Source organism: Garra rufa, chromosome 4 (assembly GCF_049309525.1).
Source record: "Garra rufa chromosome 4, GarRuf1.0, whole genome shotgun sequence".
NCBI lineage: Eukaryota > Metazoa > Chordata > Actinopteri > Cypriniformes > Cyprinidae > Garra > Garra rufa.
The window spans coordinates 17,746,742-17,773,401 of record NC_133364.1 but is presented as its reverse complement, the minus strand read 5'-3'; the positions used below and the strand labels follow the sequence as shown (position 1 = coordinate 17,773,401).

At 35.4% G+C, this 26,660-nt stretch overlaps 1 protein-coding gene across 1 annotated transcript in view; it reads right to left on the bottom strand.

Moving 5' to 3' along the window:
* The window catches only part of col7a1l (collagen type VII alpha 1-like), a 66,668-nt gene that overhangs the window by 24,342 nt on the left and 15,666 nt on the right, over positions 1-26,660 (bottom strand). The window contains exons 10-63 of the mRNA XM_073837761.1: positions 26,369-26,518; positions 25,423-25,560; positions 25,178-25,324; positions 24,953-25,072; positions 22,691-22,868; positions 21,887-22,203; positions 19,908-20,047; positions 19,620-19,743; positions 19,396-19,539; positions 18,825-19,012; positions 18,659-18,736; positions 18,551-18,568; positions 18,436-18,462; positions 16,500-16,568; positions 15,848-15,928; positions 15,710-15,736; positions 15,307-15,351; positions 13,156-13,224; positions 12,935-13,030; positions 12,257-12,283; positions 12,110-12,163; positions 11,824-11,895; positions 11,513-11,572; positions 11,368-11,394; positions 11,231-11,275; positions 11,042-11,077; positions 10,427-10,471; positions 9,642-9,677; positions 9,316-9,351; positions 9,201-9,233; positions 8,652-8,723; positions 8,509-8,568; positions 7,749-7,784; positions 7,528-7,608; positions 7,296-7,331; positions 7,070-7,114; positions 6,850-6,921; positions 6,670-6,705; positions 6,445-6,474; positions 6,191-6,232; positions 6,033-6,095; positions 4,328-4,366; positions 4,149-4,190; positions 4,007-4,039; positions 3,599-3,664; positions 3,449-3,493; positions 3,321-3,356; positions 2,193-2,219; positions 2,039-2,107; positions 1,892-1,954; positions 1,734-1,751; positions 1,615-1,650; positions 1,481-1,519; positions 1,354-1,389 (exon numbers count right to left, since the gene is read on the bottom strand). Coding sequence (XP_073693862.1) covers positions 1,354-1,389; positions 1,481-1,519; positions 1,615-1,650; positions 1,734-1,751; positions 1,892-1,954; positions 2,039-2,107; positions 2,193-2,219; positions 3,321-3,356; positions 3,449-3,493; positions 3,599-3,664; positions 4,007-4,039; positions 4,149-4,190; positions 4,328-4,366; positions 6,033-6,095; positions 6,191-6,232; positions 6,445-6,474; positions 6,670-6,705; positions 6,850-6,921; positions 7,070-7,114; positions 7,296-7,331; positions 7,528-7,608; positions 7,749-7,784; positions 8,509-8,568; positions 8,652-8,723; positions 9,201-9,233; positions 9,316-9,351; positions 9,642-9,677; positions 10,427-10,471; positions 11,042-11,077; positions 11,231-11,275; positions 11,368-11,394; positions 11,513-11,572; positions 11,824-11,895; positions 12,110-12,163; positions 12,257-12,283; positions 12,935-13,030; positions 13,156-13,224; positions 15,307-15,351; positions 15,710-15,736; positions 15,848-15,928; positions 16,500-16,568; positions 18,436-18,462; positions 18,551-18,568; positions 18,659-18,736; positions 18,825-19,012; positions 19,396-19,539; positions 19,620-19,743; positions 19,908-20,047; positions 21,887-22,203; positions 22,691-22,868; positions 24,953-25,072; positions 25,178-25,324; positions 25,423-25,560; positions 26,369-26,518 — 3,749 coding nt within the window. The remainder of the gene's footprint in view (positions 1-1,353; positions 1,390-1,480; positions 1,520-1,614; positions 1,651-1,733; positions 1,752-1,891; positions 1,955-2,038; positions 2,108-2,192; positions 2,220-3,320; positions 3,357-3,448; positions 3,494-3,598; positions 3,665-4,006; positions 4,040-4,148; positions 4,191-4,327; positions 4,367-6,032; positions 6,096-6,190; positions 6,233-6,444; positions 6,475-6,669; positions 6,706-6,849; positions 6,922-7,069; positions 7,115-7,295; positions 7,332-7,527; positions 7,609-7,748; positions 7,785-8,508; positions 8,569-8,651; positions 8,724-9,200; positions 9,234-9,315; positions 9,352-9,641; positions 9,678-10,426; positions 10,472-11,041; positions 11,078-11,230; positions 11,276-11,367; positions 11,395-11,512; positions 11,573-11,823; positions 11,896-12,109; positions 12,164-12,256; positions 12,284-12,934; positions 13,031-13,155; positions 13,225-15,306; positions 15,352-15,709; positions 15,737-15,847; positions 15,929-16,499; positions 16,569-18,435; positions 18,463-18,550; positions 18,569-18,658; positions 18,737-18,824; positions 19,013-19,395; positions 19,540-19,619; positions 19,744-19,907; positions 20,048-21,886; positions 22,204-22,690; positions 22,869-24,952; positions 25,073-25,177; positions 25,325-25,422; positions 25,561-26,368; positions 26,519-26,660) is intronic.

Sequence of the window (26,660 nt, the reverse complement as noted above, 5' to 3'; positions counted from 1 at the left end):
CTGTGAAAGTGTTTTTATTTATTGTAAATGTGGTCATATGTTTTATTGTAGTGTGAAATCAATGCAATTCATACAAATATGTAATTCATACTAAAATGGTTAATAATGTAGCAATGACTTTTTATTAGGTAAAAAACATTTGTTAGTGAGTAAACTATGGAAGCCCATTTCTCAAAATTGTGTGATACAAACTTGCAATTCTGCCTTTTCTCTCAGAATTGTGATACATAAACTCGCAATTGTGAGTTATAAAGTCAGAATTGTGTGACATAAACTCACATTTGTGAGAAAAAAGTCAGAATTGCGAGTTTAAATGTTGAAATTGTGACACTTTTCTTGCAAATGTAAGTTGTCTCGCAATTCTGACTATTCATTGCAACTGCGAGTTTATATCTCACAATTCTGAAATTTTTCTCAGAATTGTGATATATAAACTCACATTTGCGAGTTATAAAGTCAGAATTCTATGATATAAACTCACATTTGTGAAAAAAAGTCAGAATTGCGTGTTTATGTGTCAAAATTGTGACACTTTTCTCGCAAATGTAAGTTGTCTCGGAATTCTGACTATTTATTGCAACTGCAGAATTTAACAATTCTGACTTTTTTCCACATAATTCTGACTTTTTTTTCTCAGAATTGTGAGATATAAACTTGGAATTGTTATAAAGTCCAATTTTGAGGGGGAAAAGACAGATAGTGTCAGATTTACGAGTTCTTTTCTTGCAATTCTGCCTTAATTGCTTGTAATTTTGAGTTTATATATATATATAAACTCGCAACTCTGAGAATAAAAGTCACCATTGTGAGACATAAATTTACATTTCTGAGAAAAAAAATCACAATTGTGAGTTTATATCACACAATTCTGATTTAATTTTGCAGAATTGCGTGTTTATATCTCATAATTTTGAGATGGTATCCCGAAATTCTTAGAATAATGTCGCAATTACCTTTTTATAATTATTATTTTTTTAATTCAGTGGTGGAAATGGGCTTTCACAGTAAACTTTCATTTTAAAAAAAAAGAAAAGAAAAAAGGATACAGCCTCCATTGGGAATATTGCAGCTTATCAGGTTCCAAGTGTTCCACATCTGTTCCATTTATTTATATCATATTTATTAAGCATGTTTTTGGTATGAATATTAAATGGAAAATCAAAAGTTTAATATGAATAATAAAGACTGCATGTGATTAATATTAAAGCTTAATATCATCTGGGATACAAAATAACCCTCCTCCCATAATTATTACTTTAGTAAATGTCCATTTTATGTAAGAAAATCAAACATTATGCCTTCAGAAATCCTTCAGGGTTCAAAGCAAACTTTTAAAAAACACAGCACACTTACTTTAATACCATATGAATCAAATAAGCCTTCAATGTCCTGAAATAGAACATAACAATATGTTTACACCACCTAAGATCAGTTCTGTAATGAAGTAAATTATGTATGGGCATTGAGTAACCATGAAAACCTTCATTTCAACAGCTCTCCCCGGTGGGCCAGCATCACCCTGTTAAATAATACAGTTACAGCTATCATTGCTTCTGCAGCATAGATTTATGGAGATAACTTGTGGAATCAATGAGATGTAGAAAGCTTTGATACCTTCTCTCCTTTCAAACCCATGTCTCCTTTCTCTCCCTGCCAACCAAAGGAGAAAACTTAGATATCGACTAAGAAACGTTTCATTTCTTCAAGGATTTTTTTGGCGGGCTATACTTTACCTTCATCCCAGGAGGACCCTACAAACACAGCAACACACATAAACACATAAGAACACAGAAGAAGTCAGTGCAATATAAATGCATGAAAAAGGCCAGCCTTTTTATGACGATTATTTGATAAAGAAGCTTGTATACAATGCTATCAATACGACACTCACCACAGCACCCGGGGGTCCCATTGGTATAGGAAATGCCTTTTTAATTTCCTCAATTGACATACCCTGAGAACAAACAAAAATGTGATTTTAACAACAGTCACTGTTGCAGGTAAAGTTTATCTAAGCTCAAGCAACAACAAAAAATACCTCCTGGAGGACAATGGGAGGACCTGGCAAGCCTGGAGATCCTGGTTCTCCTTTTTGACCTTCATTTCCCTACACACAATAGACATAATACATATAACCAAACCTTTGCATTCAAAGAATTGTTGAATTATGATTTGATTTTGGATTATCTTACATTTCCACCAGGTTCTCCTTTTTCACCCTGTGCATTAAAATAAGAAATGATGTTAGCCAAGCACTGTAAAAGTTTTTACCAGTTTCAACTTAAAAATGTAAGTTCAGCAGCTGCCTTAAAAATGTAAGTTAAATCAACTTAAAGCTACTATTCATTTCAACTGACGAAAATAAAATTAGTTAAAATTACTCATACTTTAAAGTTGATTTAACTTAAAATTTTAATGCAGCTGCTAAACTTACGTTTTTAAGTTAAAACTGGTGAAAACTTTTTACAGTGAGTACATTTCAGCTGAAGGAATAGTTCACCCCAAAACTAAAATGTTGGCCATCCATGTGTTTGTTTATTTATCTGAACAGTTTGAGAAATTTTGCATTACCTACTCACCAATGGGTTCTCTGCAGTCTGCAGTGAATGGGTGCCGTCAGAATGAGAGTCCAAACAGCTGATAAAATCATTGCAATAATCCACAAGTAGTCCACATGACTTCAATTAATATCTTGTGAACTAAAAAGCTGCATGTTTGTAACAAATAAATAAATCATAAAGATTTTTTAACTTCAAACCATTGCTTCCTACTAAAATATGAGTCCTCTATCCATAATATTGCTTCTCCGAAGAAGTTTTCTTGTTTGAATCAGGAGAGAAATATAAACAGAATATGAACAAGCACTGTTTACAAGCGAAAACAGTCCAAAACAGTTCTTACACAAATACAAATATGGATTTGAGAGAGCAACAAGGGAATTACTTTTTCAATGGAGGAAGTGTTATTATGGATTACAGTCTGGTATATACAGTATAAACGTCTTAATAATGAATGCATTTCTTACAAACATACAGCTTTTCACTTCACAAGACATTGATTGATTGACTGGAGTCGTGTGGATTATTGTGATGATTTTATCAGCTGTTTGGACTCTCATTCTCACGGTACCCATTCATTGCAGAGGGATCCATTGGTGAGCAAGTGTAATGCTACATTTCTCCAAATATATTCAAATGAAGAAACAAACTCATCTACATCTTGGATGGCCAAATTTTCATTTGAGTACAAATTTTCATTTTTGGCTGAAAAAATTGTTTAAATATAATGGAATAGTAGTTTATATCAATCTGTTGTCTCACTTTTGTCCCTTCATCACCCTTTGATCCTCGATCTCCCTGAAAAACAAACAAACAAAAAAAAACCCAGTGATTTGGTTTTATAAAAAAGTTGAAAAGCATTTACAACTATAATGATATATTAAACTTACATCTTTTCCAGCTACTCCACGTTTCCCATCAACACCAGGTTTGCCCTGCAAGAGAAGAGAACAGAAGATAAGAAATGAAATAAAGGAAATTAATAGCTTTATTATAGAGATTTTATGATTTATATCTGCTGTAAATGTTATTATACTCACAGGTGTCCCAGGCAAACCAGGCATACCAGTAATCCCAGCACGTCCAAAATCTCCCTTCTCTCCTTTCTGTTAAACACACATACACGAAAACCCTGAAAAGCACAGCATTAACTCCAGCCACTCTAATTATGATAATAATCTGTCCTTCAAGAATTGAAGATAACCTTTAGGAAAGTGCATATAATTGTTGGATTTTTTTAAAAACAGATTTTAGCTAAATTCCTTATTTCTGCTGACATTAAGCAAAATGGCAAATCAAAAGACTCATTAGCAGTCATTGTGTAGACATTTGATGCACTTTAAGAATGTTCACCGGTCACACACTGTGCAGTTCAGTTAATGTCACTGAAATTTAAAACATGAATCATATGATAAATTATCCCAAAATTGTTTATTAGGCCTCCTTACTGGTCCTGGGTCCCCTTTTTGTCCTGGTTCACCCTGCGTACAAACAAAAACACTGATAATTATAACTTAAAATAATCACAACAGCACATGTGAAGAGACTGATTAGCCATCACCATATTTTAGAAAAATTAAGTAGTCGAACCTTAGATCCTGGTAGACCATCAACACCTTTACTAGATCCAGGCTAGAAGAGAATGAAAATTTAGCTACATTAAATAATGGGTTTAAGTTTTAACTCCAATAAAATAGACAAAAATATGCAGAAAATGTTTAAACTCAAATCAAATTCAAAAAGGTGGACATGACAATATAGTGGCTCACCAGTGAATTCCCTGGAGGTCCTGGTTTACCTTCAGAACCCTAAAGAAGAATAAAATCAACTGTTTTCACTCTGTTTTTAATACATACAGTCAAGCCTGAAAGTATTCATACCACTGGCAAATTCTGATTTAAAGTTACTTTTATTCAACCAGCAAGGTTTTTTTCACCGGAAATGACACAGGCTTCTCCGATGGACAAGAGGCATCATTGTGGAAAAAAATATTGCTCAGCTTTTATTTACATTTGAACAAAAAGTGGCATGTCCAAAATTATTCATACCCTTTGCAAACTGTCACAGTCTATGGGAAAATCCAAAGTTCTATACCATTCCAAATAGTCCACGCTGTTCTAAAGCATCCTAATTACCCTGATTCATTGGGAACAGCTGTTTTAATCAACTCAACAGGTGAAAAACAGAAGCTCTCTGCTGTTGGTTTGTGGACAGTCATGGCCATATAAGACAAAGGAGCTCACTGAGGACCTGCGGCTGCGCGTTGTGGCTGCTCAAAAGTCAGGAAAGGGCTGTAAGACCATATATAAATGTTTTGAAGTTCCAGTGGCTACAGTGCAAAGTATTATTAAAAAATACAAGACTGAAAAATCTCAGTGGATGTGGTCGGAAGCCAAAAGTGACCCCTGTGCTGCCCAGGAGGATTGTGAAAGAGGTAAAAAAGAATCCAAGGATCACAACCAAGGCCATCCTGATGAATCTGGGCTCTGCTGGTGGCAACATCTCAAAGCAGACAGTCCAACAGACACTGCACACCGCTGGGTTCCACGGACGCAGACCAGGGATGACACCACTTCTCCAGATAAGGCACACAAAAGCCTGCTTGGCCTTTGCAAATGCTCATCTGGACAAAGAAGAAGACTTCTGGTCTTCTGTTTTATGGTCAGATGAAACAAAAATTGAATTGTTTGGCCACAATGATGTAGCCTTCATTTGGAGTAAAAAAGGAGAAGCCTTCAACCCTAAGAACACCATCCCCACTGTCAAACATGGTGGTGGGAACCTAATGTTTTTTTTGTTTTGTTTTTTAGCCGATGGACCAGGGAACCTAATCACAGTAAACAGCACCATGAAAAAGGAGCAATACATCAAAATTCTCAACAACAACATCAGGCAGTCTGCAGAGAAACTTGGCCTTGGGCACCAGTGGACATTTCAGCACGACAACGACCCAAAACACGCAGCAAAAGTGGTGAACAAATGGTCAGCAGACAAAAACATTAATGTTTTGCAGTGGTCCAGCCAGAGTCCAGACTTAAATCCAATTGAGAATCTGTGGAGGGAGCTCAAGATCAGGGTGATGGCAAGGAGACCCTCAAACCTGAAAGAGTTGGAGCTCATTGCTAAAGATGAATGGGCAAAAATAGCAGTGGGGACATGCAAAAAGCTGGTCAGCCATTAAAGGAAGCGTTTGATTGCTGTAATTTTCTATTGATTATTGAGCAGGGTATGAATAATTTTGAACATGCCACTTTTTGTTCAAATGTAAATAAAAGCTGAGAAATATTTTTTTTTTCACAATAATGCCTCTTGTACATCATCTTATTATCTTTTGGGAGAAGCCTGCGTCATTTCCGGTCAAAAAAAAAAAACTTGCTGGTTGAATAAAAGTACCTTTAAGTCCGAATTTGTCAGGGGTATGAATAATTTCAGGCTTGACTGTATACAGTACAGCAATGTGGAATCCTAACTTACAGGTGGTCCAGGACGTCCTGTCTCCCCTCTAAGTCCTGGGAGTCCCGGCTCACCGGGTTCACCCTTTGAAGACACCAATTATCACACTCACACACATTTTTTTTTTTTTTTTGGAAATTTGTATGAAATTAAAATATGTAAATGTCTTTTTTTTTTACCTTAATGGCCCTTGTGAGAATGGTGTTGTCTGACATGGTGAACTAGGGAGAAGAATTATGAGAATTTGAAGTTACTGACAATATGTACTAACAAGGATAACCATAAAATAGACAAAAAACAAAACAAAAAAAACAGGCTTGACAGCTTTTGACATGTGTAACAAAGCATCCAACTGAAAACAAAATGATTACATTAATATTAATGTATGTTAAATAGCTTAATTATAATACCCAGTAAGGAGTGTAAAACTCACTTGAGTGTCTCCTGGTGGTCCCGGCCTTCCCTGTAGAGAACAAAATATTAATACGGTGACTCCTGCTCTTTAATTTATTATCGGACAGCATGACAAAAAAAAACTGAGATTCTGTTATGCGAGCACGGAGCATGACTAGCCCTTGAAATATTGACTTTGTCTCAAAACAAACCAAAAAATAGTATAAAAATAAAATCATTCTCATGCTTTAAAAGCATAACATACCGGCTCGCCTTTCTCTCCTTTGTTTCCCTCTGGACCCTGAAAAATATGGGCATTCATTATCAAACAGTATTAACAGATTTGTGCTATTATGGTTCATAATTCACTGGCTCTCCAGATATGTTTCAGAGCAGCATTGATTAATTATGGTCTACAAAATGTAAAATAAAAACAGTTGCTTACTGGTAACCCTAATTTCCCAGCCTCGCCCTTTTCCCCGGGGTCACCGGGTCGTCCTGGAAGACCAAGAGGGCCCTGACATTGGAGATGAGGAGAAGTGTGAGTGTTATAGACTAACAGATACAGAATATCTGGTTTAAACATAGAGAGATGTAAGATTAAAAGTGTATAAAAAAAGACAGATGGAAAAATGTGACTTTGAGGTTTAGAAGAGAGACAATACCTTGACACCTCTCTCTCCAGGTTCTCCTGGTGATCCAGACTCTCCCTGTAAAAAAATAAAAATAAATAAAAAATATAATAAAGATACAAAATAAAGTATAAATAAAAATGTAAAGGTTTTATGTGAGGTTGAGGTGATCTAAAATAACATCAGCATTAGTATACAATCAATATAAATCAATGGAAAATCTCCACCATGACAGAAAAACAAGATTGTTGATTCTCACCCTCAATCCCATCTCTCCTTTCGGTCCTGGCAGACCCTGAATCCATTAAAGCAGAACATTTAATTTAATATGAATGAAACATTAATTAAAAAGCAAACAATGGGTATTTCATGGCAAAGTAACCCTTCTATCTCTAATATCCTTAGTGCAATGATGCATAGCACATACACGCTCACGTACGCACACTCCCATACTTCTTGTATCAGTCACTCTGGGCTCTTGATTTACTTACATCGTTACCTCTTAGTCCTGAAGAACCAGGGTTGCCTGGGAAACCCACCTCCCCTTTATCTCCTTTGGACCCATCGCCACCCTGGACACATTCAAAGGAAGTGTTCGTGTAAATGATCTGTGTTTCATTTTTTGCACTCTCCTTGATTCACAATCACTGTTGTATTCTTATAGAATTTCACAGGTTGCAAAAAAGTGTAAACGTGAGTATAGCACACTTACTTTAGGCCCAGGTTTCCCTGATAATCCAACATTACCCTGCATTTAAAAAAAAAAGAAATTAGACAGAGTAGTCTAAATCAGTGTTTCTCAACTCCAGTCCTCGGGACCCACTGCTCTGCACATTTTGTATGTCTTCCTCATTTAAGGCACCTGATTTTGATCATCAGCTCATTAGTAGAAAGATTCATGAACTGAACTGAGTGTGTCAGACTCAGAAACATACAAAATGTGCAGAGCAGTGGGTCCCGAGGACTGGAGTTGAGAAACACTGGTCTAAATAGTGTGTGATAGTTTTTTTTTTTTTTCTTTTAAAGGGGTTGTTTCCATAGACTGTGACAGTTTGCAAAGGGTATGAATAGTTTTGGACATGCCACTTTTTGTAAATAAAAAGCTGAGAAATATTTTTTTCCACAATGATGCCTCTTGTACATCGTCTTATTATCTTTTGGGAGAAGCCTGTGTCATTTCCAGTCAAAAAAAAACAAAACTTGCTGGTTGAATAAAAGTAACTTTAAGTCAGAATTTGTCAGGGGTATGAATAATTTTGGGCTTGACTGTGTATACAATGTGACCCTGGACCACAAAACCAGTCATAAGGGTCATTTTTTTGAAATTGAGATTCATACATAATCTGAAAGCTTTCCATTAATGTATGGTTTTGTTAGGATAGGACAATATTTGGCTGAGATACAACTATTTGAAAATCGGGAACATGAGGGTGCAAAAAAAAAATCTAAATATTGAAAAAATTAACACTGACTCTTTCTCCGCTCTCTCCTTTGGGACCAGGCTGACCAGGGATACCGAATCCAGGACTGCCCTTTAAAAAACCCAGACAACAAATCAGTATATACAGATTAGCAGCTAATCAATACATACAATTAACCATAATCATACACCTACCTTTTCACCTTTATCGCCTTGATCTCCTTTAATTCCTTGTGGTCCTGGTGGCCCAACTTGTCCAATATCCCCCTTTACACACAGTTCAGGAGGAAAAAATGACCTAGCTTAAATATCTCTGCTTATGACCATTTGAAATAACCTCAAAACCTACCAACAACCAATATGGCAGGTGTGCTCATTTAGAAGCATCACTTAAAAACATTTAATGAAATGCACCAATCATACAGATTTTACCCTTGGAGTGTTTTGAACTTGTAATCTATAAAACTGTCTTTTTTTTTTTCTTTGTGTGTTCATTGACAAGCAGACCTAGGGGAGCTCTTAGTTTCATATTAGTGCTCATGGCAGTAATTAACCGTGTTTAAGTTGTCCAAGTGCTGGATGCACTGCTTGTTTTCATCAGTGAAGTTGAGGAAAACCCGAGGGGAAATAACTGTCAGATTTCATTCATGAGCTGGGACGTAAAACCCAAAGGTAACCTAGCTTTGGTGCAGACTGTTGTTCACATATTAAGACATTTTTAAAACAAATTCTTGAAAATCTTACCCTGGCACCCTTTTTCCCTGGAGGCCCGAGTATCTGTAAAATGGGGAATTATTAGCAATAGTTTTTTCTTAGCCAAAAACTTATTGGATGAGGCATTCTGGGACATCAGTTTTACCCCTTTAGCTGGGTCACCAGGAGCGCCGCGTTGCCCCTGTGATTCAAACACAGAAATACAAATCCCACACTGATTAATTGTAGACAGCTATTGCATACAGTTACAGTTGACGCTCAATGTGATATCAAATAAATTTACACTACAGGAATAAATAAAAAATACTGGCTGATTGCACTGTTGTATGTTTGATTATACACGCTTATTAGTTATCAGGTGTAGTTTAAATAAGTTAAACTTGTTATTTAGAAGGGTATGTCCACAAAGTTGACAGTGTAGTTTATTGAATTACTAGATTTGATTAAATGAAGAAAATAGTTTAGATTCACCTCGTCACCCTTTCGTCCAGCAGCTCCAGGGAAGCCCTAAAGTTTAAAAGGAGAAAGTAAACTTTCCTTCTAATCATTGCAAGAATTATGAAATTAGTATTCAGCAAATATGAATGACCTCAGGTGCTTTGAGAGATGTTAGATGTCTAGAGTGGGCTCTCTGAAAGCATCTGCGGTAGAGCTTTAAACCGAACGTTTTATCATGCCATAGTGTTTCTGAAGGATAATGAGGAGTCGAATCGTTGGCGAGTGTCCTTGATCTCCTCTGTGAAGCCTTGGGTTTAATAATGACTGTAGAAGTTTAATTTTGAACTAACTGAAAACCTGAATTGCCAGAAATGGACACACAGTGGCAAGGTTGCACGTATTTCTTAATGTTTCATGCGTTTAATTCTCTCGCCGTCTCATTATTAGGTGGAAACTCCATTCAGATGTTTCTCTTTTTTAATCAGGTCGATAATGGATCCTTAGCTTTGACGTGTATTTTAGAGTCCAGCACTGGCCGAAGAGCAGAGAAGAGGCGTTTTTCTTTTTTCTTAATCGACTTGTTTAATTTCCCCAGAGATCTAAGGCTCATCTTTGCTCTTAACAGAACTTCGACAGCACCGTACAGAGTGGAAAAGTTTAAAGAGCGAACAAACGAATAAGGATTTGACTTTTTAACACAGCATTTGTGCAGAGCAGTGATTTAAATGCATTACCTGGTTCATCACACATCTGACCTTTTCCTCCAGTTGCAATTTATATTTTTCAGGGAAGTGAACAGGTAGAAGTTATGGACTTACTGCAACTCCTGGAGGCCCGATCGGCCCGATTTCTCCACGTACACCCTGTCAAATAAAGCAAGTTGTTAAACAGGCTGAGGGATTTAATATTAATTGTTGCTATTTTTGTCTTCTTTGCACACAAAAAGTATTCTCTTTGCTTTAAACCATTACGGTTTCTCCACTGATGTCGCATGGACTATTTTAATGAAGTCCTTACAACCTTTCTGGGCCTTCAACACAGTTGCGTTGCTGTCTGTGCAGGGTCAGAAAGCTCTCGGATTTCATTATAAATATCTTAATTTGTGTCCCGAAGATGAACAAAGGTCTTCGGGTTTGGAATGACATGAGGGTGAGTAATTAATGACACAATTTTCATTTTTGGGTGAACTATCCCTTTAATTATTAAATATTTCATATTTCAATGTGATCTGAACTGATTGTACATTTTTGAACATGTTGAAAAGTCAAGTAGGATGTATTATGGATCAGGTTATTAAATACAGAGCAGCAGCAGCACTAGACAAAAGCACTGACTTGACGTGATTGATTTTTTTATTTTAGAGAAAGAGCAAATTGATTAAATAAGTCTCTGTTTCTGACTCATGTTTCTGACTAAATTGTTTAAAATCCTACCTTGTCTCCTTGATCTCCTTTAAGACCCTTTTTCCCCTAAACAAAGACAAAAACACAACAACAGTGAAACACCTCTGCTGTTATAAAGCACTTAACATTTATTGAACAAAATTGCATCTGTTAAAAGGTTCATAATTTAACAGCACAAAACACTTTGGTGGTGAAATGGTTGTGTATTGTCTGACAAACCCGAGGGCCTGTGATTCCCTGGACTCCTTGGATTCCTCCTTCGCCCTTTGGAATTAATATGGAAACTACAAATTACACATTGCACAAGACAATCGTCTTTTACACTGCTCCGTTGATTTTAAATGCAACACGCTTACCTTTGGGCCTTGTAGTCCTGTATTACCCTGCAAAATTGATTAGCACAGACTTAATAATTACCCTTAAGAATTTCCACAGTGAAACATACATAGGCTTAATGCAATACTACTATGGTTGTGCTTTGAGTGCATCAGAAACACATACGTTTTCTCCTTTTGGCCCAGGTGGCCCTTGAACGCCCTTAATTCCGATTCCTTCCTCTCCCTTTATGATTAAGACAAAAGAAATTCAATCAAACAACCAGCTGCACTAATTTTAGCTTCATGCAGTCCTGACAGAGAGGAAGGGCAATTTTTTACAGCTCTCCGAACAATGAGACTTCCAAAAAGATAGCAGGCAGATGAGCAGAGAGATTTAATTTATGCATTTTAGCTGTCTTGGGCAAGCTGTAGGAAGTCGTTGCTTAAAATAGCTTTTATAGCACAGCTGAAAGTACAAAATGACTGTTCTCAAACCTTCTCCCCTTTTTGACCAGGAAGTCCTGGAAGTCCATCCACTCCCACTGGTCCTGGTAAACCTGGTAGACCCTAGAAAAACACATCCACAAGATTTAATTACTTATTATTTTTTACCATTTGAAATACAAAGGCTTACTTATGACTGTTTTTGTGGTCCAGGGTCACATATTAATCTAGGATAGTAAAAGTATTTGTATTTTTATCACTAGTATTTTAAAATCAAATTATAATAAATAATACACAGAGTAGCTTTAAGAGAGTAACTCTTAAAGCATGCACTAACATTACTTCCATGCTCCCCCTTTTCTCCTTTGCCACCTGGTTTTCCCCGTGGACCCTGAAGTGTGCGAGAAGCATTATAATCATACATTAATGACATGTATATTTTATATAAAGTGGTAAATTGTTTCTTGAGCAGTAGATGACTTACTTTAGGACCAGATTCTCCAGTCTCACCCTAAAAAATACCATAAAATACCACAAATAAGACACGTTTCATGTAACTTTGAGTATGGACTTGTATTGTAACTTATGCTGTGCATTGTAGCTACATTTTATATACATACAGTTAAAACCTTAAAGGGATAGTTCACCCAAAAATGAAAATTACTCCATGATTTACTCACACTCAAACCATCCTAGTTGTATACGACTTTCTTCTTTCAGAAAAATACAATCAGAGTTATATTAAAAAATTAATCTGCTGGAACAGCACTTTCTCATGGACACACATATGACAGTTAGCGGAGACTAGAGATTATGGTTTAAAAAGTTTTAAATATGGATATTTCTCTTACACAAAAGCATTGATTCACTTCAAAAGGGCTTTGTTAACACCCCATGGCTGTGCGGAGTACTTTTCATGATGGATAGAGGCACTTTATTTTGCTTCAAAATGTCAGCAGCCATTCACTGCCATTATAAAGCTTGGAAGAGCCTGGACATTTTTTTTATATAACTCTGACTGTATTCATCTGAAAGAAGAAAGTCATATACACCTAGGATGGCTTGAGGGTGAGTAAATCATGAACTATGATGAACTATACCTTTAACAACAAACATGAGATAAACTTTTTTTGAAAATAGACTTGTAATATTTCATACTAACCTTAACCGAGAGTCCAGGAGAACCTGGAGGCCCAGGCAAACCAGGGAGTCCTGGAGGACCTGATACCCCTGGGACCCCTGGAGCACCTGGGGGGCCCTTTTAATCAAGGGGAGAAAAGCATCCAAATGCAATTTTAAGTTTCAGTAGATTTGTGAGATAAGTTACATGTTATGTAATTAAAACCGTTTAATACAGCTGTATAGTATGATACAAGCACTTACAGAGGATCCAGGTTCTCCTTTACGTCCTGGAACAACTTCCATACCTCCCATAACATAGCCTGGCTCACCCTAAATAAAGAAAAAAGTTGATATAGGTCAACTAGATTTAAACAGGTGTTATTTAAAATACAATAAAATTAAATCCACCATACAATACAAACAAAAGTTTATGTACACCTTGCAGAATCTGTAAAATGTTAATTATTTTACCAAAATCAGAAGGATCATCCAAAATGCATGTTATTTTGTATTTAGTACTGACCCTGTTCAAAAGTTTACATACATTTGATTCTTAATACTGTGTTGTTACCTGAATGAACCACAGCTGTGTTTTTTTGTTTAGTGATAGTTGTTTGTCCTGAACAATTAAACTGCCCACTGTTCTTCAGAAAAATTCTTCAGGTCTTACAAATTTTTCAGCATTTTTGTGCATTTGAACCCTTTCCAACAATGACTGTATGATTTTGAGATCCATCTTTTCACACTGAGGACAACTAAGAGACTCATATGCAACTATTACAAAAGGAAACATGATGCATAAAGAGGCAAGGGGTGAAAACTTTTGAAATTTGAAGATCAGGGTAAATTTAACTTATTTTGTCTTCTGAGAAACATGTAAGTACCTTCTGTAGTGTCTAAAGGGCAGTACTAAATGACAAATGATAAATGATATTTAGGCAAAATAAGAAAACTGTACACATCTTCATTCTGTTCAAAAGTTTTCACCCCCGGCTCTTAATGCATCGTTTTTCCTTCTTGAGCATCAAAGAGCATTTGAACCTTCTGTAATAGTTGCATATGAGTACCTCAGTCGTCCTCAGTGTGAAAAGATTGATTGAAATCATACAGTCATTGTTGGAAAGGGTTTATATACACAAAAATGCTGAAAAACCAAAGAAATTGTGGGACCTGAAGGATTTTGTCTGTAGAACAGCGGGCAGTTTAACTGTTCATGACAAACAAGGAACTCATGAACAACTATCACTAGACAAACAAACAAAAAACACAGCTGTGGATCATTCAGGTAACAACACAGTATTAAAGGATAACTGTTGCCAAAATGCAACCTGGGCTGTTTTTTGACCGTGATTTAGTTTTGTGGTCAGTGGCCGGTGAATGGGAGTACTAGGGGCATAAATTTGAGCGCATCAAAATCGATATTTTTACAACACTAAGAAGGCTCGACACACCATGACACTTTGCTCAAAGTATCGCCTGGGTCTCTACACATGAACTCGAGCATTGAGAACATTGTTTGTGTACACAGAGTTTACTAAAAAGAAAGTTTTTGAACAACTCACTTTCACTGTTTGAGTATCCGCTCGCGGCCGTCTTGCCAGTCAAGAGGTGTCGATCTCCGATTGCGAATGAATGGACTCCATAGGACGAAATATTAGGCTTATATGAGGCTCTTTTTACAACTAGAAGTTTAATATTGTTTTTCACTTGCGACAAAACAACGAATTAGCCGTGCATTTATATGGAAATATGCTTTAGGAGCTATCCATCCTCGCACTCGGAGATCGACACCTCTTGACCGGCAAGACGGCCGCGAGCAGAAACTCAAACAGTGAAAGTGAGTTGTTCAAAAACTTTCTTTTTAGTACACTCTGTGTACACAAACAATGTTCTCAATGCTCGAGTTCATGTGTAGAGACCCAGGCGATACTTCGAGCAAAGTTTCATGGTGTATCGAGCCTTCTTAGTGTTGTAAAAATATCGATTTTGATGCGCTCAAATTTATGCCCCTAGTACTCCCATTCACCGGCCACTGACCACAAAACTAAATCACGGTCAATCTCAAAAACGGCTCGTTTGTCGTAATTATGCTTTTAGATATAAGTTTGTCTCGTTTACAGTAAAAAAAAAACAGCCCAGGTTGCATTTTGGCAACAGTTATCCTTTAAGAATCAAGCGTATGTAAACTTTTGAACAGGGGCATTTTTATAAATTCAACTATTATTTTCTCTTGTGAACAATATGTAAACATCTTTTATGTGAAATATTTAATTCAGGTCAGTACTAAATAAAAAAATAACATGCATTTTGTACGATCCCTCTTATATAATTACCATTTTGCAGATTCTGCAAGGTGTATTTAAACTTTTGACTTCAACTGTATATGAAATGCTTGTCAGTGACCAAACTTACTCTCTCTCCTCTCTGTCCTTTAGGTCCAGTATTACCAGGAGGCCCCTGAGATTGTGAAGAAGAGAAATAGAAGAGAGTCTTGATACACAGTCATGTTCAGAGAAGTATTACATTTAAATTAGTTTAAAACGTGAGACATTTAATAAATAAGAGTTAACCTTTAAAAGAAAGTGGAGGCAAATACTCTACACTGACTAGCCATAATCATTCCTCATTACTCCCTCTGTGAATCACTCAAAGATAATTGCAGCTTTCCCAATTCTCCTACTAAGATATACAAAGGGTTAGGACATTGCGCACATGTTTTAAACGAGTGAACTAACTACCATTTCCAGAATATACAGATTTAAATATCACCACCTACGCTGTTTTTTATATAGTGAGATGTAAAAGAGACACTTACCATGTCACCAGGAATTCCAGACGTCCCCTGAATTAGATTAAAAGATTGTTTATGCACATTCACAACAATATTCTTATCAATAAGCTACATTTGTTAGATCTTTAGCTGTATTAGACTGAATTTTGATTCATCCCTTACCCTTTGTCCGGGAGAACCAGGGGGTCCAGTTCTACCTGGTCGACCTGGTAATCCTGGGATGCCATCCGTTCCGGGAAGACCCTGATGATTTAAAAATTAGTACAATGTTATATAATATACACAAATACACAGAAATAGTTTGATACCCCTCAAATATAACAAAAGAACATCTTCAGTGCACACTTTGAAATCAAATATAGAAAAATATGAATCCACGCATTCACACTGATACATATCACAAAAAATAAATAAGGAAACATCTATGACAATGCCGATCTTGTTAGCAAGACCTGTCACATTTCATTTGTTATTCAAAAGATCCGCTTTGATATGACAAGTGCTTTCATGTGTCGCCTTCTCAAAGAGATAACAGGATGGGGAATAAAAAGCCAAGTACGAATAGCACCCGGTACTGAGACAGATCTGTGAAATTAATAATTAGATTTAATCCTTTAATCTACCAAAACAACAACTGAGTCATGAAAACAATCTCATCATTAGCAGAATGGCTCGGTTCAAATATTAAATGCTCCAGTAATTAACATAAACATCAACATGTAGTTATGAAGACAGTGAGAGGGTGTTTTATTTATGCTTATTTAAGCTTGTGTTGTGGAACAGCACAAGCGCTTCAGATGTTGTATGTACTCACCCGCTCACCCTTCTCTCCTTTGACCTTTAGAGAGAATGAGTCCAAATGCCCCGGGCCTTGCTTGAGTCGCTATGTCAACAGAAAAACATGAAAAAAGTAATACTCTTAAAATAACACTGCAAGAAAGACACTGGATTTTTATATTTTCTTTAGAGATTGTGTGAGAGCAAAACTAGTGTTGTAATAGTTAACTAAAACTAAACTGTACTGTAAATATTAGATGAATGTTGACAACTAAGTGAAACAAGTTTAAGCACTAAAACTACTAGATTATAAAAAATAATCTAACCTATTTAGAAATATTAAAAAACAAAAATGAGTAAAAATGACAAAAGCACATAACAAAATGACAAAAAATTAAAATGAAAACTGCACATATAAAAATAAAAGCTAATCAAAGTTTGAATAAAAACTATAAAAGTGGACAAATAATCCTAAATATCACTGTGCAAAATTAATAAAAATTAAACAAAAAGTCAAAAACGGAAAATACCAACAAAAAAAACTAAAAACATTCTTGTTAAATAAAATATTTGAAATAAATAAACTATGACAAAAGCACATAACAAAATTACAAACAATTAAACTAAAATTAAAATGGAAGCAGAAAATATAAAAATAAAAGCTAATTAAAATATGAATAAATACTATAACAGTTACTGAAAAATGCTAAAATAACACTGTGCAAAACAAAATTATTAAAAACTAAAAAAAAGTCAAAAACGGAAAATGCAAAAAAAATCTAAAAACATTCTTGTTATTTAAAATATTTGAAACAAGTAAACTATACTGTAAATATTAAATGAAAACCTTGAAAACTAAATGAAAACTGAAATATAAATATAAAAGCTAATCAAAATATGAATAAAAACTATAAAGTGGGTTAAAAATAATGCTAAAATAACACAGCAGAACAAAATTAACAACAATTAAACAAAAAGTCATATAAAAATGGAAAATATAAAAAACATTAAAACAAAATTAAACATAAAAAACATTAAACATAAAATAAACTATACTCTAAATATTAGATTGAAAAACTAAATGAAAACAAGAAATGTTGACAACTAAGTAAAGTAAGTTTAAGCACTAAAATAAAACTGAAAAAAAAAACTGACAAAAATGACAAAAGCACATAAAATTACAAAAAATAAACCCAAATTATTAAAAACTTGAAAAACTTGAAAATGAGAAATGTTAACAATTAAGTAAAATAAGTTCAAGCACTAAAACTAAATAAAAAATACAATTATTTAGAAATATAAAAAAAGAATACAAATGAAAAAAAGCACATAAGAAAATTACAAAACAATTTAACTCAAATTTAAATGAAAACTGAAAATATAAAACAAAAGCTAACCAGTGGAAAATATAAAACAAATCTAAAAACATTGTTGTTAATAATAAAATATCTGAAATAAAATAAACTATACTGTAAATATTAAATGGAAAACTTGAAAATGAGAAATGTTGACAACTAAGTATTAAAACCACTGAAATAAAACAAAAAATAAAACTATTTAGAAATACTAAAAATGAAAATTAAAAATATAAAAATAAAAGCCAATCAAAATTTAAAATAAAACTATAAAGGTGGATGCATAATGCTAAAATAACACTGTGGTAAACAAAATTAATAAAAAATAAACAAAAAAATATAAAAAAAAAAATCTAATTCAAAATATTAATAAAAACTATAACAGCATACAAATAACATACTGATATACGAGACAACATATGAGACTTTTTAGCCCAGTGTATCATCTGTCATGCCAATATTGTTAACCCCTACCCCTAAGTATGAGCAATAATAATACTGATGTTACCTTAGTAAATATCCCTAACAAGAGATCAAACAGAATGCAGTGAGCCATTGAGATTACTAAGAACTAAAGACATAAATAAAGAAATAGCAGTCTGCTGCTGTCTAACATACCAGGCCACCAAGACCAAATCCATCGCCCTGTAGCGGAAAAATTAGATATAATCAGTAATAATTATTTGATCAATAACACACAGCAACACAATAGCTTCCATAGCGTTGGACTTACCTTCTCTCCTTTCTGACCCTGTGAACAACAACAAATCAGGAATGAGTATTCAGTATTCATCAAGACATGGTGTAAAAGCCGTAGTGAGGATATAGAGGAAGCATTTACCTTGCAGCTAAGTGGACACGGCCCTTCTGGTTTACTGAGAGCTTCTGGGTCATCTGTAGGTGTGTCCAGTTGAGCAGACTAGAACACAGACACATTAAAATCTGATTTGTGTGGTATTTATAGTGAAAATAATATCCATAATTAGTCTGGGATCTGCACGGCCCACCTCATCGTGTTGTTTGAACTCTGACTGTAAAGCCTCGCTACAGATGCTGCTAATAAACTCTCTCTCGATGGCTGGAAGATCATCAAAATCACTGGCGAAGAAGATATTCTTGTAAGTGGTGGGAGAGGCGATGGTCCTCAACTCCTCGATATCTGCGTGAGCAATGCCAATGGCCAACACGCTGACACCTAACAAACAAATACAACAAAAACTGAAGTTTAGCATTCATTTGGGCTTATAGTAAGTTTTTACAAAAGTATGACTCAGGGCATTAGTAAATGTACTTTTGCTGAGAAGTTTGAGGTTGTAATTTTTTGGAAGAAAGTGATACTTTTATCCAGCAAGGATGCACTAAATTGGTCAAAAGTGACAGTAAAAAAAAGTCTACTTCAAATAAACCCATTATGAAATTTTAAAACAAAGGTAATTACAACTGTTTACCTCACAATTCAGAAAAAAAAGTCTGAATTGTGAGAAATAAACTTAAAAATCTTAATAGTGAGATAAAAAAAAATCCAAGCTGACGTCATGGATATGTGTCTATTCCTGCACTGCAGTTGATATTACTCACCCAGAGCATGCGCTATCCTTGATGGTGGCTCTACGTCATCCTGTGCTCTCCCGTCGGTCAGTAACACTAACACGTGAGGGACTTCCTGTCGCATACCCAAAGACTCCTGAAACATCTCCCTGAGGACATAGCTGATCCCACGACCTACACGCATTTTAGATGAGACATCAGCCAAATATTCTAATAGCATTAACAATTTATAATCTTTGAATATCTCTGTGCACCTGTTTTTGTGTTTCCCCCTCCATAGCGGACTTCACGGAGCGCTCTCAAAACGGAGTTGCGGTCTTTGTGAGTGTTAAAGTTGAACTCGATCCTGGGCTGATCACTGTAGTGAACTACTGCTATCTAAGGGAAGTTAATAAGATGGTTTAGTTCACACTTACAGCACTTTAGATGTTTGTGCTCAATATGAGACTATAGATTTAGTGGCTGAGACATAGAATGTTTCCAAATGTGGCGGAAAGCCACATATATAGAGTATAGTGCATTAGCACTAGCACTAGTCCTACCTGTGTTCCTTTAGGTCCTATAGTGGGGAAATAGGTGACAGCTCTAAACAGGAAATCCTTCAGCTTGCCAAAGTTGTTAGTTCCAATGCTCCAGGATTCATCGACCAGAAACACAATATCAGCTTTCACCCTGCCACACACTGACAGACAGATAAACACAATTCATTTACATTATGTATGTTTACAATGTGGAAAAAGTGTAGTAAAATTTCAACTTTTGCAGAGACTATTAATGGAATAGTTCACACAAAATCAAAAATTCTGTCATCATTTAGGCTACACACTCTCATGTCATTCTTAATCAATATGACTTTCTGCTAACACTTTAGATTAGAGAACACATATTCATTATTACCTGAGAGTTTTCAATCATAATTTGCTGCTTATTGGTATTAAGTAACGTAGTTGTTGTAGTAGTTACGTTTAAAGTTGAGTTCAAAAGTTTACTTCCCCCTTTCGGAGTCTGCAAAATGTTAATTGGTTTACCAAAATAAGAGGGATCATACAAATTGCGTGTTATTATTTATTTAGTACTGATCTGAATAAAAGATGTTTACATATAGTCTACAAGAGAAAATAATAGTTGAATTTATAAAAATAACCCCGTAAAGTTTGTCCTGGACAGTTAAACCGCCTGATGTTCTTGGTTATCCAGCATTTTTGTGTATTTGAACCCTTTCCTAACACTGACTGTATGGTTTTGAGATCCATCTTTTCACACTGAGGACAACTGAGGGAGGGTGAAAACTTTTGAACAGAATGGAGAATTGTACATTTTTCTTATTTTGCCTAAATATCATATTATTTCATGTAGTACTGCCCTTCAGAGGCTACAGAAGATATGTGACCCTGGACCACAAAACCAGTCTTAAGTCGCTGGGGTATATTTGTAGCAATAGCCAAAAATACATTGTATGGGTCAAAATTATTGATTTTTTTTTTATGTCAAACATCAATAGGAAATTAAGTAAAGATCATGTTCCATGAACATTTTTTGTAAAATTCCTACTGTAAACCTATCAAAATGTAATTTTTGATTAATAATATGCATTGTTAAGAACTTAATTTGGAGAACTTTAAAGGTGTTTTTCTCAGTATTTAGATTTTTTGCACCCTTAGATTTCAGATTTTCAAATAGATGTATCTCGGCCAAATATTGTCCTATCCTAACAAACCATACATCAATAGAAAGCTTATTTATTGAGCTTTCATATGATGTATATATCTCATTTTTGTAAAATTTAACCTTATGACTGGTTTTGTGGTCCAGGGTCACATATATGTTTCCCAGAAGACAAAGTAAGTTAAATTTAGTGATTTTCAAATTTTCATCCCCCAGCTTTTAATGCATTGTGTTTTCTTCTGGATCATCAGTGAGTGTTTAAACCTTCTGTAATAGTTGCAAATGCGTCTCATACAGTCATTGTTGGGTTCAAATACACACAAATTCTGGAAAACCAAAGAATTTGTGGGACCTGATGGATTTTTCTTATAGAACAGAAGCCAATGGTCGCCAAAATGGGTTGGTTATTAATGTTTTTCAAAAAATGTTGGGGAATTCATGGGAAATTATACTCTTTAAAGGCTTCATATCATGAAAAATCAATGATTAACGGTTTATTTGCGTGGTATATTTCAGCACAGATGAAATAAGAAAGACTTTTTGTTTAAATTTCACATTCAAAATGGGCATTTACAAGCCTAAAAAGAAAAAGCAATGAAAACAGCCTGTTTTATTCCAGGGGTCATTGAGAGGGTGGGAAAGGGCATGAACACTGGTGCATAAAACCACAAAATAGTCACATTTTAAAAGGATATGAGAGAAAATATCTAATATATAAAAAATGCATGACATGACCTCGGTAAAACAACTTCATCAGAAGTTTTTAAACTGAATACCTTACTTGAAAACTGTGTGTGTGTGTGTGTGTGGAGGGGGGGGGGGGGGGGGGTGGAAAGAGACCAAAATTAATCATGACCTGGTCCAGGTGGAGGTGTCTTGATGGATAAGGTGGTTTGGTCATTTACTGTGGTCATTCTGGTCAGAGCTGAAGCCGTTTGGCCAATGGTGATCTGGGGCCTCACAGCAACTTTCTGTGTGGTGGTGGGTGTGCTGGGGGCTTTGACCACTGGGGTGCGAGCATTTCTGGTTGTGGTGTGGAGAGGCAGGTCATTGATTTTAGTATTAGCGGAGACAGGGGCCGGCGTGGGGCTCTGGACAGGAATGAGACGAGGAGCTCCCACTGTAAAACAACCACAAAAATTCCTGAGTTCAAACAAACCAGTTTTGCTTTTACTATACACCACTGTTCAAAGTTTTGGAGTCTGATATGCTTACCAAGGCTGCATTTATTGATCCAAATACAGCGTAAACAGTAATATTGAGAAATATGTTGATATGTTACTATATTTAAAAAAAGTGTCATTTATTCCTGTGATGAAAAGCTGAATTTTCAGCATCATTACTCCAGTCTTCAGTGTTACATGATCCTTCAGAAATCATTCTGATATGCTGATTTACTCAAGAAACATTTCTTACTATTATTAGTGCTGCATTTTTTTGAAACAGAAATCATTTGTAATATTATAAATGTTTTTCTATCACTTTTGACAATATAACATATCCTTGCAGTGTTTGTGCTTTAAAAAGCATATATAATTTACTACATAATGAGTTGCGCAAACTTTTAAAAATGTCCTTCCCTAATCAGCATTTTTGTTTTGATGTGTCTAATACATCAATCATGCCTTAGAATATAAGTGATTAGCAACATTTAACACACAAATGATATTTGCATAAAGATAAAGCCTTACAGATCCTTTTAGTGATAGTTGTGACCGGACCCTCTACTTCCCCATAAAGTGGTCTGATGGAAAATATGTAGGTTCTGCCATATAGAAGATCTCTGATCTTATAGGAGGTGAAGCCAGAGCTCAGCAGATCAGAGGAGATGTCCACCTCTGCACAAAACATAAAGAGAGACAATTGCAAAAAAGGTTTAGGAAACAAAAACTTGGAACATCTATTGTCTGCAAAATAAGTTTAAAACATTTCAAGGACACAACGACTTCTAGAACCTGAATTCTGTGTCTTATGTGCCAAAACCTAAAATAAAAATTTGTCATAACCTTCATGTTCATGCAAAGCACACCCTCATTAGAAGCCCTGTTGACGTCATGAAGATAACATGAATGAATCACAGATCTCTTCATGACATTATCTACGCTGTCTATTCTCTTCTTTTTCATGTTTCGTATATCAGACAAATGGCTTTTGTGAGAAGACCTCTTATTACAAGAGCTTATCTGAAATTAGTTTTTCCCTGCTATTTAGCCTCACTCATTAACAAATGAACGGTCAGCCTCGTTGTTCTAATCTAAACCATCTGAGCCGTGCTCATGCCTAGAGCCAGAAATCAGCTAGATTAATCAACTGTAATAAAATAATATATGATACATCAACAATTTCATTTCATTTTTTTGCACATCTTTATTATCATGAGTTGTTATTTATATACAGTTGAGGTCAAAAGTTTACATACCCCTTAATTATTTTACCAAAATAAGAGGGATCATACAAAAGTGCATGCTATTTTTTATTTAGTTCTGACCTGAACAATTTACTTCGCATAAAAAACGTTTATATATAGTCCACAAGACAAAATAATAGTTGAATTTATAGAAATTACCCTGTTCAATTGTGTTCAAATACTGTTTTGTTACCTGAATGATCCACAACTGTGTTTTTTTTTGTTTGTTTAGTGATAGTTGTTCATGAGTCCCTCGTTTGTCCTGAACAGTTCAACTGCCTGCTGTTCTTCAAAATGACTGTATGATTCTGAGATCCATCTTTTAACACTGAGGACAACTGAGAGATTCATATGCTACTACAGAAGGTTCAAAAGCTCACTGATGTTTCAGGATGAAAGACAATGCAACTTTTGATTTTTTTTCTTATTTTGCCTAAATATCTTTTTCTTTTTCTTTTAGTAATGCCCTTTAGAAGCTACAGAAGAGACTTACATGTTTTCCAGAAGACAAGTAATTTTTTTACCCTGATCGTCAAATGCATCTCTAAATGCATCTTGTTTCCTTGTTGCCATCAGTGAGCATTTGAGCCATCTGTAATAGTTGTATATGAGTCTCTCAGTTGTCCTCAGTGTAAAAAGATGGATCTCAAAATCACAGTCATTGTTGGAAAGGTTTCAAATAGACAAAAATGCTGAAAATCCAAAGAATTTGAGTGACCTGAAGGATTTTTCTGAAGATCAGCAGCAGTGATGGGAATAACGGCGCTATAAATAAACGGCGTTACTAACGACGATACTTTTTTTCAGTAACGAGTAATCAAACGAATTACTGTTTCCCCCGTTACAACGCTGTTACCGTTACTGACAATAAAATGCGCGTTACTATAACTGACAACCATGTGATATTTCAGTCTTTCTTTTTTAATAAATCTGCAAAAATGTCAACAATTCTGTGTTTTTCTGTCAATATGGGGTGCTGTGTGTACATTAATGAGGGAAAAAAATGAACTTAAATGATTTCAGCAAATGGCTGCAATATAACAAAGAGTGAAACATTTAAGGGGGTCTGAATACTTTCCGTACCCACTGTATAACTAATTACTTTTTTAAAGGTACGTGCCCAACACTGATCAGCAGGCAGTTTAACTGTTCAGGACAAACAAGGGACTTATGAACAACTATCACCAAAAAAACCCCAGCTGTGGATCAATTAGGTAACAACACAGAAATTTAAAATTAAACTAATGTAAACTTTTGAACAGGGTCATTTTTATAAATTCAACTATTATTTTCTCTTGTGGACTATTCAGAAACATCTTTTATGTGAAATATCTTATTCAGGTCAGTACTAAATAAAAAAATAACATGCATTTGGTATGATCCCTCTTATTTATTTATTTTTTCAGATTCTGCAAGGTGTATGTAAAGTTTTGACCTCGACTGTATTTGCATATTTTTTACACATTGAAGGTCATGTGCAATCTGTCTGTTAATATAGATTCTTATGTTTCTGACCTGATATATGTCTCCAGGACAGCAGGTATCCTGATGCTCCAGTTACACTGGTCCAGTTCAGTACAGTGCTGTCATCGGTAGTGTTCAGAGCACTAAATCCAGTCACCTTCGGCAGATCAACTATAACACAACAGCAACATTCTTCTTTAATATACTCTCATTTAAATACTTACTATTGTACAATAACATGAAAACAAACAGGTTGAAATATTAAAAGCGACTCACGTGTGCGGGCAGTAACCATTACTGGACTTCCCTCTTTGCTTCCGACCATTGCAGAAACCTGAATCTTGTATGCAGTACTGGCTGGCAAATTAGTGATGGTGAAGGACGTGGTAGAAGAAGACACAAGCTCACTCTTTTTCTCTCCACCTAAGAGAAGAAAATGCAGAAAAGCAGGTTAAGATGATGGATGCATAGAAATCAAGTGTTAATTGTAATGGAGTGTAATGAGGACTGTCGGCACTCACCATGGAAATGGCTCCAAGTGATCTTGTATCCAGTGACCCCTGGTGTTTTCTTCCAGGCCAGTTTGAAAGAGTTGGCACCAATGTCCACAACTTTTACCTCCCGAACAGTCTCAATCAGCTCAGAGTCTGTCAAAGAGGCTGCAAATGCATTGGTGAAACATTTAGTAGCAGCTGGTTTGATCAAATCAATTCAAATATGAGCTATGCATTATTTAGAATGAATTATAAATATATATATTTTTTACATATTAAATGCAGAGAACATGATTCTTCAGGGATTATAATCTAATATGTATGACAAGTCAAAATTGGTTAAATAAATAACCCTGTGGTATTAAATATACATAGGTGATGTTATTTGGTATTTATAGTTTATACATAGTGTTTGTTTAAGCGCAATGTAGCCGCTTTCTGCTTTTCACAGTGTTGTCTGTGAAACGGTGAGGATGTGCTGATAACAGTGAAGCTGACAGCAGTGAAACACACACTGAGCTCTAGTAAAAATACTGCTTGATACAGCTGTGGTTGCTAAAGACGGGGGCTCAAACACAGGAGCTGTCGATCAATCACATGATATCCCTCAATCCCATTGGAACAATGGGAGGAACATCTCCATATCCCCGGACCCTGACTGTCTGAAGCGCCTAATTAACTGAGCAGAGTTTTCTTCTTATGGCTCTGATAAATGACATGTGCCTGTCGACCACCTGTCATTGCAAGAAGACACAGAGCCAAACTGAGCAGCAGAACTAGACTAAAATGAGTCAAGATTTGTTGGTACAGCTTTCCTCCAGAGTAAGAGAAACAAAATATAACACTGTGGAAGACTTTGTAGAAAACAGACAATAATAAAAGGAACAGCATATAGTTCAAATCCAAAAAGTACTATTATGAAGAGGCTGTAACTGTGAAAAGGCGAACTACAATAACTCTTTGTGAACAGTACCTGTTTGCTGTGAAAGGGTGATTTCTGGTCCTTCTGTGTTGCTGTAGAGAGCATGAATGCTGACAGAATAAAGGGTTTGTGGCTGAAGTCCAGTGATGCTGTGCTGTAAAACGCTGCGGTCAAGATATCGACTCTGAGGACTCACAAATTCTACGAGAGAACATAATGGTGCAAATCAAACATGTTATGATTTGAAATATATCGTAGTTTTATGAGCCTTATTAAAACCAAATTTCAAATTCAGTTTAACGTCATGAATTATGTAGGGTTTAAAAAGTACAAACAGTTTTTA